Raw genomic sequence first — 12,740 nt, 5'->3', positions numbered from 1 at the left:
TTTTATGAAGGGAGAACAAATCTTGCTGAAATCAAACCATGTAATTAGAAGGCAAGACAAAGCTTCCAGATGAGCTTGACTTGGGACTTCTGTTTTCAGAAACTTGATTGTTCCCCAGATACTTTTTAATTAGGCAAACTGGCTGCTTCTGCCTGCCAGCTTTGCTTTTTTTTTCCTGCTGACAGGGATGCATGATCACAAATCCTAAACAACACTTTGTGTGCAGGTGATCTCCAGTTCCACAGTGTGAAAAGCACTGCATCTCTGGCTTTAAAGTTCCTGCCTCTTCGCCACACAGGTGGGACCTCCAGCACAGGTCTGAGTGCCATTGTCCCTCTCTGCACTCTCCATGCTGCTGAGAGTACTGCACAGTTCTTCCAGGTTTAACCTGCTAAGTGACATGAAGGAACATGATTTCATGCTTTTATACAAAGCTATCTTCATAGTTTCAATTGTGCCTTGCAGTTCAGTAAATCCAGGCCATCATCTGCAAAGATCCCCAAAGCACAGCAGGGCCTTAAGGTACTAGGACATATCAAAAGCATTTAATGATGTCTTTCTGTCGACGTACCATCCTCAGCCTGGTAGGAAACCAGGAGAAGCAAGCCTTTTGTCATCACAGCAATTCTGCCAAGGACATTGGGATAATGCTTGTGCCAGTTATCAAAATCTGGCCCTCTCTCCCTGCAACAGTATGCAAATAGTATTAACCAGAGAGAAGCGGTTATACAGTGGGAGGATAGGGAATTGGTGTCCTTTTTAAAATGAAAAAAAAAACCAAAACAACACAAAACCCAAAAAACACTGCCGTTTTCTAATGTGAAAACAATGTTTTTCTGTCTGCTGTTTATCCTAAGGCTAGAAGAGGGTTAATCTGAAAAACCTTTTCCAGGCCATGTCACAGCAGTTGTGAGGGTGGAAGGTGTTGCCACTCACAGTTTTCTAAGCAGACCTGTCCTTTCCAGAAGCGAGCGATGACCTTGCTGGGTGATGACGGGATATACTACACTCAGAGACAACTTCTGATCCCTGTTAAGTCTCTGTTGCCTTTCATCTCAGTCATGTACCTCCTGGGATCTGCTGCTGATAGTTAGCAGCTGTCACAGTACCCTCACGCCCCTGCTAGCCTTTGTAAGAAGGCATATGGTGTCCTCACCGCCGTGTGATTCTGGTACAGTGTCTTTTGCTGCCTCCATTGCCAAGAGGAACAAAAAACAGTCAGTGATCGACTCTGGTGTGGGAGCTGCCAGCCCACAGTGCCTTGGTCAATAGCAAGAGGAATACGCAGTTTTATTTAGCATAAGCATGGCACAAACACACAAAAAATACATAATGGGAGACAGTCAGACAGAATTACTTCAAGTCAGAAACACTTAAATAAAGTCATTCTCAGGCCGTGGCCTCCATGTTAACAGCAGTGACTGCTCACAAGTTGCTCTTTTCTCTTTCTTGTATCCAAGTGAAAGAAAGAAGAAATTAGATGGGAATTTGAAGGCAGAATAAAAGCAGCTGTGGTCATAAGTCATGTTTCATAGAAGCAAAAATAGTCAGTACATGGGAGACATATCCCTGCTCAGGTGCAATTTCTCCAGTGTCTTTTCCACTTATAATTGCTACAGATCTGTATTACTGCAGAAATAAAACTAATGAAGCAAAAGCTCCTGAAGTAACATCAACACCTTGGAAAGCTCGATGGAGCTCAGTGGGAAGCTTTCACCTTGGAAAGCTCAATGGGAGCTCAATGGAAAGTGAGCAGCTTCTTGCTCTTGATGCAAATATTCACAGATACCTCAATCCCATTTCAATGACTTCGTTTTCAATTTCCTATAAGCAGTTCCATCATAAAATGATAGATAAAAGCTCATCTGAGGCACACCAGAGTCAGTGGGATGGTTCTTACTGATAAACAAGCTTTGGATTTGGAAGGATTGACCTTTAATTAACATGTTAATTTGCCGGAAATCAAATAATATTTGCCTCCAACTTTCTGGTTGCAAAAACCATTCAACTTATTTCAGCAATATTATGAAGACTCAGTAACTCTGTTTACAATACTGTGATAGCACAATAATGAGCCCAAATTGCAAACCCTGTACAAATAGCTGAAGTAACAGCAATATCTAGGGAAAATCATCACTGAAAGGCAGCTACACAAGCAACTCAAACTATCAAGTTATACTAACGTTTAGTGGAGCGCTTTGCTCCATTGTGTCAGATTATTGTAATCAAGGAAAAAGTCACAGACCTGGTGGGACTGCTATACAACTGTTTAAATGAGCCGTTCTTGGGAAGAGTATTTGGCAAGTTTAGAATATCTAAACATTTTAGGCAAGACAGAAAGCTGCACACTGAGGAAGATGCTGTTTCACTGACCACTACAACTGTATTCTTGAGCAGAAACCCATTGCAAAGCTTTGTTTTCCCCTCTAGCGATCACTATGACTCTTGTTTCCAGTCTGAGCTTAAGCAAATCGAGGGAGCAAAAAATGGAAAACTTGGACTTTGAGCTTAAAATCTGCTATCCTAAATTGTTTAATAAATTGTTTTGATTTTAGCATCCCTGTTGACCCCACCTCAAGCACACTAAAGGAAGGAATTGATCGCCATGGACTAAAGGTGACATGACAGGTGTACCATAGCTTACCCAAAGTTATCAACGCTGAGACTTCAGTTCTGGATGCAATCAGTTACTAATCTACATTGCTCTCCGTGAGGCACCTGGGAGTGTCAGGGCTGGTATGCATCTCCATAAGTTAGGGATGCTCCACGTTTCCCATCTCAGTAAAAAATCCCATTCATCTTCAATTCAGTTTCCCCAGGATACTCCAGGCTGCATCTCTGCTCACCTGCAATCAGCTGCAAAATGCTTCACGGCCAACAGCAGTTGAAGATGCAATGCACTCCTGGGCACAGGAGCAGCACATAAGTTGTGATAGAGATAACTAGCTCCAGAATAATTGCATCCACAATATCTACAGCATAAATTACATTAATGAAATGTCAGTAAGAGTCTGGTTTAGTGTAAGGTCATCTGGAAGGGCCAGGCTCTCCACTAAAGCTGTGCTGAGCACACACAGGGACATTTCTCACCACTGATTCCTGCAGCTTCTGGATCTCTCTCTCTGACAACTGATTCATTAGTTTCCTGCCTAAGGGAGACCAGGAGGAAAGGCACCTTTGTAGGCTGCCAGAGGTGTGAATGATCTTCTGTGATAATTCCAAGCATGGTTGGAATTAACTCGGCAGATAAAAGCATGATTCAGGGAACTATAAGGGTGAGCTTGAGACATTTGTAGCCTTATTAAGTCTCAAGAGACTTGTATGAGTTGTTCAAAACTATTTTGCAGCTAAAATAGGTTTCTTGCAGCTCCTTGAATTCATGTTTCAAATTAAAAACCGCACACTGAAATCTTGAACTATGCTGTCATGTGAAAAAAACTCCTTCACGATGAACAAAGTAATCTAAGCTCTGTCCTGCCATACGTCATGTAACTGTGCACGCAACAACCACACTCCTACAGAGCAGTAATTTTAGTCTTCATTATGGCATTAGTGTGGGAATTAAAAGAGTGAGATACCACTGATAGCCAGCTTTAAGGTTTTTTTTCTGATTGGTCCCCTAAAATAACCTGCAATTCTTTGTGGTCTCTGAGCGCATATTGAGAGATCCCAACTGCTTTGCGGACAGTAGAATTAAAGAGTTAAGCATGGGAAGGGGAAAAAAAAAAAGAGAGAGAAGATGCAATGCTGCACCCTACAATGAAAAGAGTCTTAAAGGATGCTAACAATGGTGAATGAGGCAAGTCACGAGAGAGAGGCTTCTCCTGGTTCTAGAGAATAGCTTCAAGGCTACTCTGCGATTCTTTCATACTGCTCCGTGAGCTCTGGGCACAAACTACATGGCTAAAAGGCTCTGAAAAATAGAAGCTAATATGAGCAGCAATCTGAAATAAATAACCTTTCGTTGTTGTTGTTCCTGTTAAAAGAAGATGAAAGACACTCCTCCACAATGCAATGTGTAGCTGAACCGTACCATAAATTTGTTTTAATAAAAATTGAGCTGAAAAGCCCAACTGCCATTAAAAAGGTGTATTACTAAGAACTACGCAAACACACTGTAAGGGAATGTTCCACCATCAGATATAAGGACAGGAGACTCTGCAGTAGTCTCGCAGCCCATCTAAGAGCTCAAGCACAGTGCAGGGTGTTCAGAAGGCAAAGGTTTATAGGGGTTTTTATGGAACGTTCTGCTCAGAGTCTGCTAACTTGGGAACCCTGCAGCCTGCTCCATTGCACAGCGTGGAACATTTTCCATGTCACTGATGAAGGTGGGAAACAGAAATACAATTTACGTGCCTGGAGAAGCACAAGAACTCCAGGTGAGAGCTGGGGAAGCAAAGTTCCCTAAACCCCAAGCCCAGGGACCAAAGCACTCAACCAGCTTTCATTTCCTTCTCATTGCTGGGTGAAGAGAGTCAATGCGTTGTGGTATATTGAAATAGCACTGCTGAAGGAATACTGATTTGCAACAAGGTCTGTTACATCCTCTGTGGCAAATGAAGGGTAAGTATTGATGGCACGGATCTGTTACCTCGTACATTTACTTCTGAATCCATTAATGAGACCTGCACACCCTACCATTAGGCTTCTAAAAATCATTCCCTCCCAGCAGTCAGGAATATAAATTTGACCTAATTAGCACAAACTTTTTCCATTGGTTAAAATAGGTGGAATCACTATATTTAAAGTGAAATGCCATGACAGATCCCTGACCTACAGCTCCAAACACCTGGCAGTAAGGTTTCATTTCATAGACTGAGTGGACACAAAAAGTGAAATATCAAGCAGGCCAAAGATCACTTTGTCTAAACTTCTAATGTACAAGACATGTCACAACAGGGACTCCCTGTTGTCACTAACACTGCAAAGCAAGGGAGGAGAGAAGCTCCTTGTCTGGAAGAGAAGAACCTGGTAGTGTACAATAAGTGAAGTAACGTGGAGTGAGAATGACAGGCACTGGCATGCAGGTCCAGCAAGGCAAAATGTCACTACAGCCGGTCCCTGAATCCAACACTGGGTGCCTGTGCTGAACTGAGGCAGGAAAGAAAAAGCTAGCTCGGGCCCATTCAGAAGCCAAACTCTCATTGAAACAGCATTTCTGTCCTGTAGCTAGGCTGACCAATTTCACATCAGAAATTAAAAGCAAAAATCCTTCTTTACATTCCTAATTTATTGTGAATTTAACACCATTTCTTCTAAGGCATGCAAAACATCTGTCCTCAAAACAATGCCCTGGATGCAAACTTTTGGTCCTATGCTTTCCCCACTGCTAGGAAAAGCCAGCAGCTGGGTTGCTATCAGGAACCTTCCCGAAAATGCAAAATCAAAGTTGGTTTGCAGCTTGCCAGGTTCCAGCAAAAGCAGGGAATATGCATGTGAGCCCTTGCTGCACACTCCCAAAGTTGCTTTCATCACCATCTCCCCACAGTGACCTCTGCCAGGGCATCCCTGTGAGCTCCAGGCAAGCACAGCCACATGCGTTTGAAGATGCAGGGTCTGTTTTTGTGTATTATGAAAAATCATTTGTCTCCAGATGCTCTTTTGTGTTATATTTTCATTTTAGCTGGCGTCATTTGCATTTTATAGCCTCAAAGTTGAATAAATGTAGTTAAAAATTTATTATCAAGCCTTGATTCTATTTCTAGTTACCCTCCAGAAACACGTTAGGGAGCTGCAGCCAAAAAAGCCTGCACACGAATCTCAAAGCCAGATCTAATTTAAAAGTTGATGCCATCTGTACAGGAATTCAAACCCAGGCCCTCAGCAACTCTAGATGTAGAGTGAGGCTTTGAACACCAGAGTTCACATCCAGAGTTTTTAGATCCAGGTTCACATTTCCATAAAAGATTTGACGAACATGCTGTGCTCAGGAAAATCTGGTTAATTTGTGTTCCTCTCTTGTTACATCAGTTCTTAGAGCTCTTTCCCAGGATCTCAACTCACAGTTGCAGATGCTATGCAACACATTAAATATTACAGCTTTATCTTCCAAAACAATTAAGGTTTATGATTGCTTTGCTGATGGAGAACAGCGGGAGATACCTCTGCTGACAAAATCAACCTTTCAACCCTAATTATTCATATCTAATTACATCATTAGATGAGGCTCAAATAAACAACATTCTGCTGTGGCAGGTGCTATCAAGTCAGATGAAAACATAGGCTTCCCTATGACATTACAAGCGTCCCAAAATATTCCCTTTTTCTCTCTCAAAACATGCACACTCAGCTCCTGCAGAAACAAAGGGGGAGGCTTTCTCAGTAACTCTAAAAAAGAAGATTGCAAGCAGGATTAATAACTCAGACAGAGAAAAAATGAAAGCAAGACCAGTGATGCAACTCTATCCCACCATACCTTGCTAACTGAGTTTGGTGTCTGTGGAGTCTCATCCTTCAGCATTGATGGGCTGTTTCCTTCCACATCTTTTCCTGCAAGAAAGCAATGCAATTCAGAAACAGAGAATTTCTGGGCAAAATCATGGTGACTTGTGGTCCTCAAAGGACTACTGCTAACAGCAAGCAAGAGGAGCAAAAGCAGGCACACCAAGAACACATAGAGGGATCTTACAGGACTTGGGATATCCTGGGTCCACATGCTTGGACTTCGTAACAAGTCGTTGTTTGTAACAAGTTGTTGTTTAAAAGTTACGGTTGAAAACATTAAGGTAAACCAATATGGTGTTTCAAACTTCAGCATTTAAAGGCTGGAAAATACCAGAAATAAGGTTGGTTATGCATCCTTAACCAGCTCCCCTGTGCTCCTGTGTTATGATGGAGTCTTTAATTGCATTACCACAGCCTGTGCTTTCTTACAGTCCCCATGCTTCATTCAGTGCAAATAACGAATGGAATTCAGTTAATAAGCAGCTATTCAATATGTTATCCTCCTTGGTCAGTATCTGGCAACTGCACACAGATGCACTTGATAGCATGCTTTGTTTGAGAAATAATAACCATGACCATAAAATGTTACAGAAGACAGAACAGCATCTAGACATAATTAGTAGAATAAAATACTGCAGAAGACCTATGTCTTCGGACCAGATTAGTTGTTAAAATAAGAAACACATTAAATTAACAAGTACTATTTACTAACTGTGATATTCCCATCATTGCAGAGAAATGTATTTTCCATTACCCAAATATACTAAAATTGCAGTGCATTATACACATTATATCCTAGTATGAACATGTCTGGTCTTTCTCTAAGCAGTAAAATGTAATGATAAGTTCTGTTCTTTTTGCCAACTGTAATCATGTCCTTACAGCAAAAGAAAGCCTAGAGATTCTATTTAATAGTCAAAAAATAGCATCTGATGAGGCTAGCTTTTTAGTGCCAAGGCAGTCATTGTTATCCAACTGCAATATAGTTTCCTCCACAAAATTGCTGGCAATTGGAGCTTCAGAACCAGCAAGACACTGAAATGCAATCCATTTGCAGCACACTGTAGACAAGGGAACTGTTAAAAATGTTTTTAAACACTGCGTAGGCAAGTCTTGGAAACGGCACCAAATACAAAGCCAGCAAAGGAAAACTGATTCTCCCGAAGTCAAGCAGAAGTTTTCACAGATGTGGCAGAAGCCACAACATCTCTGGGAGCTTCTGGAGAAGCCTTGTTTGAAGCTAAGCAGTGTTAGAAAAGCTAGCCATCAAAGTTTACCGACAAATAAATATCTTCCTAGTCATGTTCTGCACTTCCATAATGGGACACGTTGGAGAACAAGAACATCCAGCTATAGCTGAGATTGCATCTGTGCTAGAGGGTTTCACCCATACAGAGACAGGATGAAAAACCCGCCCTTCCTACAGGCATTAACTGGCAGTTTGGCATATCAGCTTTACAATTAAGGAAGGCTTTTAGGGACAGCTGTCCCCAAGAGAAGGTGTTCAACGTTCTGCATGGTGGCTGAAGGTGCTGGGTGTTCAGACAGGTTTCTCATCCCACAGCATGTGTCACATTGTGCCACGTGCACACAGCTGTGCCCACGCAGAAAGCAGACGTCCCCAGACCTTGGAGAAGAGGGACGGCACGTGCCCTGCCCACATGGGAACTGAAGCAGAGGGGGTACCTATGCCAGCATGCAGAAAGGCTATGCAAGAAGGGAAGCCTGCACCCTAACCTAGTTTCTCAACCATCACTTCTCCCCTTGCAACACTCAGCCCTAGATAAAGCACTTGCACACCTAATGTGCAAGGGTGGGAGGAATTCCCAAGGGGTAGGAAACATGCTGGCCCTCTGATGCTGCCAGAGCATGAGAGACAGTCAGAAGCTCTACTGGGCACGGATCAGAACCGTGTTTTTCTTTCTCTGATTACTCTTTTCTCTATATATTCTCCTGGACAGAGGCAGAGGAGGTTAGAACAAACTCACAAAGCCATGTAGCTACTGAACTTGTTTCTCATGAAGAGTTTTTTTCTGCTCACGTATGGGTAAGTAACATATGGCCTCAAAGTTCAAGTCAAATGAGTGGGAGTCAACTACTGCCAGCTCCAAGGGAAACACATCGATTAACATAACATAATTCAAACATATCTTTATTATATCTCATTTCTTAAGTTTAGCTCCAGGCTGGTACCCATACAAAAATCTTGCACACTTTTCCTTCTCTTAGTTACGCGCGTAAAAGGATTTTGCACCTAAATAGAATTTTAGGTGCTACTGCTGTTCTGGACCATCTATCTCATAGGACTTTATGAAAAGTGGGAACATATAACTCTTAGTCATAGGGTTTACAACGATTTGTAAGATATATTTATGGAGCAGCATATTCCGGCTTCTTATTTCAAATGCATTTAGTCAATTGGTACTTGTGAGGAGAGGCTGGCAGTTTTTCGGAGGAGAGCTATCTCAGCTGTCTCAAGCAGACTTGTTGCAGCCGTGCAGAGGGAGAGAGCCCTTATTCAGAAAGAAAGCTTCATTGAAACCATGTGTAAGTTTCTCAGACACCCACGTACATAGTTAAGTGCACAGAAAGCCCAAAAGGGAGTTCCACCCAGAGCACAACAGACGTAGCTGTCTCGAGAAAATAAATAGGAAACCACATAAAAACATAAATGGAGCTAAACATTAACAGTCTGTAGAAGCTGAAGTTCATATCTCCTTGATCAAGAAAACATAACGCTCGTGACAGAAATAGCACCGAGGCTCTTTTATCTTCAAGTGCTGGTGGCTAAGATGGCATGCTGAGAAAGATCCTCCACAAAGTAGCCTAGTAGTATTGTGCCAAATAATCAACAGGATTCCAGGAAGGAAATCAACAATGCTTATGGAAAAAAGTGTTCACCACGTGGCAAAGCAAACTGCCAACACTCCAGTCTTACGGTTACAGAGTTGAGTTCCTGATATCTTCTTTTATCTCATTACTGCCACGCTTAGGAAAAATAAATACACAGTTCCTTTCCAGAAAAGTTACTGTTCTTTTATTCCGCTTTCTGCTGTGTATCTATCCTATGGGTGCATTTGCCTTTCTTCCTTATAAAGCAGCACACAGTAAGCATAACTGATCAGTGGTAAGATGAAGTAGAAGTAGTGGGTCGTTGAAGAGTTGAAGATCAGCTCCACACAGCATGAACTACTACTTTAATGTTTTTTGGATAAAGTAACTGGGTAACTACAAGGGAAAGTGTGGGCTATGCTGTGTGGCAAAACTACTGGGGACAAAACCGGCCCTGATGCCACAAATGTTACTGCAGTAAATGTCAGCCACGTGGCCCAATATATATATACCAGGCTGAAATTCAGTTCCACATGTCTATCACAGTAAAATGGCCATGTTCATTAAAGTGCAGCTCTTCAGATGCAGCTAGGCTAATGTGAACTTTTATTTAAAGGCTCCGTGTGTCCCAGCCTAGTCAAAAAGAGAGATTCTCTAAAAGATCTTCTAGCTACTCCCCCAATAAATGTCCTTCCTTCTGAACAAGAGAAGAAGACTCTTTCCCCTTACTGCTACATGAAAGAAAGTCACTGGTAAGGAACTCACGTCTCCCTGCTTTGCAGACTTTCTAAAAAGAGAACATTTTCTTCAGATTTCTTTTAGTTACCATAATTACGATCATTTATGTATGAAAGCAAGAGACAAAAAGTCAGAAGTGTTATTTGAGATGGTGACCTCTGCTTTTCCATATGTTTCCTTTAAAAAAAATCAACTCACTGTACGGAACCTCTGTGGCATATCTTGCCCGAGGTGTAAAGTCTGTCACTCTCATCTCACTGAATTATTTACTTGCACTCCTTGGTTGTTGCAGGGCTAATTCTAGGTATTGGAGCAGTGAGACCTGTGGCTCCAGCCACCTCACATTGCACTATAGTGTGGCAGGAACTCACTGCACTCTGCTGCCCACACTGCCTGCAGCCCCTGACCTGACACAGCCAGCCCCACGCCCCTGTAAAGAGAACCACCAGGGCCAGACAGTACAACAGGAAAACCTCAAGAACTCAGAACTTGTATAAAGCAAGAGAGAAAAGTGAGGGACAGAAATACTGAATACAGCTCGTGGATGTAGACTTGCAGCTTATCTATAGTCATAGGAGCATCCTTCAGAGGGCATGGAGAAGGTGGGAGGGAAACACTGAGAGAACAAAGCAGCTAAACCTGGAAAGGAGTTAAAGAAGAACCCACTGTGGGAAATGGCAACTGGATGTGGAGAATGATAGATATCTCTTACGGAAAACATGAGCAACACAGAGAGATGAAGCAGCTCTGTGGAGACCAGGGAAGAAATGAAAAGAGTTAAATGTGTAAGGGTAGACAAAAACCCAGACTCTGCAAGGAATCCCCTGGCTGAAGTGGTAGCTTTTCTTTGTTTCACGGGGATATTCTCTCTTCTACCAATTCTTTGGCATATGCCCTTCCTTTACATTACAGTGGGCTGCCTCCGTTGCTGACACCAGTGTCGGAGGTTACTCTAGCACTCAGGGCACTTGTTCAGCTGAGCCTAGCACAGGCTCTTTGAGCTGGCTCTCAGGAGCGTTCGAGGAGAAATGAGGCGACATGGGAAACTGAGGAAATGATTAATCCCTCCACGATCAACTTTCCCTGGTGTCTGTAAGATTATTATACAGCACTGAAATATTCCAGTGAGGAAATCAGTACCTTGCAATGTACGAGATTGTAGGTGTCTCATTTTAAGTTTTCCATTAGACTACCAAGATTTTTTTGAAGATTTCAGTGACCTCAACAACAGCAAGGATTAGTCAGCATTGCTCAAAATTGGTTTCTCACTACCTTGAAAAAAGCATCCAAAAATAGAAATACCTGCAAAGTCAGAAGCCCTCAAAACCTCCGCACTTAAAGACACTTAGCTCAGGAAACCCAGACCTGGTTTAGCTCTACATCTGCAAAGCCCAGAGAGTCTGCCAGGTGCCACATCTACATGAAGACTGAAACCTTTCAACATGCTGTGTTCTTTCTGCAGATATCAGCTCACAAAGGTGCTGTGAGATTTGATTATTTAGCACTGACATGGCAACTGTGAATGACAGCTCTGTGAACTTGTGACTGTTCCCTGCAGCACTTGTGTACAGGCTGGAACAGAAGCATTGTTTGCAGACTGCAGTCAAGGAAAGACCTGAATGTTTACTGTGAGCAAAAAATTCTGAAACAATAACGTGCGCCCTATTTCCTTCAAAAGGGTGCTAACAAAATCAAAGCACAAAAGACACAGAGAAAGGTTAAAGCCAATCTGCCTTTCACTGCAACATGTCAATATTCCTGGTGCTTGTAGTAATAATTTACAGAGCATTACCTACCAAAGGCCCTCTTGTAATATTTATCCTGGGCTCTAAGTCTAAACAGGAAAACCTGCCATTAAACATTTGCAACAGGGCCCAGCAGGTAGCTGAAAGGAGTTCAGTGTTTAGGGTGAAACATATCAAGTACCTCAGAGTGGAACTGCCCGAAAACATTACTCATTTCTGAAATATGAGGCCATGTCGTACTGAAATGGTTGCAAACATCAACTCTGATGTCCTCTGCTCCCACTGAACACCATGGCAGTGAAGTAGCACCATGAAAACAGTACTCGCTGGGATCCAGTGATACCCATGTTGCAAGAACAGCTTCTCTCTCACTCATATTAACTCATTTCTCTTTGCTTCCTGGCAGAGTGCTAAAAACAGTCTGCTTCAGTCAAGCACCTGAGGTTCTGCACTGAGTTTCACATGTGCTGGAAAAGCAATATGACAAAAAAAAGACATGGCACATCTTGCACTGACACAGCAGAAATTTACCTGGACTGAGTGGATAGATATCATTGTCGGCCCCGAAGAACAGATTGCGCGTCAGCTTGCGGGGATCAACCTTCTGAGGGGTGGATGAGGCTGGGCAGAGGGAGAACCTGCGACGAAGAAAGTTCTCCTCCTTCATGGCATGAGCTGTGGGGGTTTTCTGAAAAGAAAAGGTAGAAATAACAGTTAATTTCAGGACATGGGAAATCAAAGTTTCACACACAGATGACTCCACTTCTTCAAAGATGCTTAATCCTAAATAGTGTGCCAGGTTATAGAGTGCCAGAAAGCTATGTGGGGGGGGAGGGGGGAAGTGATATTAGTTTGAGGCTATAATTACTGATTTGCTGACTCTCATTATTTGCAAACTGCAGGGAAACAAGACTGCTATGTGGCGAATCCAGGCAGCAGAGTATCCTCTTCTCTACAATGATCTATCCTCAGTGATGACTA

At 42.6% G+C, this 12,740-nt stretch overlaps 1 protein-coding gene across 15 annotated transcripts in view; it reads right to left on the bottom strand.

Moving 5' to 3' along the window:
• Positions 1-12,740, bottom strand: part of OSBPL5 (oxysterol binding protein like 5) — a 160,746-nt gene that overhangs the window by 45,776 nt on the left and 102,230 nt on the right. For all 15 annotated transcript variants that reach the window (XM_001234138.6, XM_046942014.1, XM_015286675.4 and 12 more), the window contains 2 exons: positions 12,291-12,447; positions 6,416-6,489 (listed from right to left, as the gene is read on the bottom strand). In XM_001234138.6, coding sequence (XP_001234139.4) covers positions 6,416-6,489; positions 12,291-12,447 — 231 coding nt within the window. The remainder of the gene's footprint in view (positions 1-6,415; positions 6,490-12,290; positions 12,448-12,740) is intronic.

This window comes from Gallus gallus, chromosome 5 (genome assembly GCF_016699485.2).
Source record: "Gallus gallus isolate bGalGal1 chromosome 5, bGalGal1.mat.broiler.GRCg7b, whole genome shotgun sequence".
Taxonomy (NCBI): domain Eukaryota; kingdom Metazoa; phylum Chordata; class Aves; order Galliformes; family Phasianidae; genus Gallus; species Gallus gallus.
This window is presented reverse-complemented; position numbering and strand designations above follow the sequence as displayed.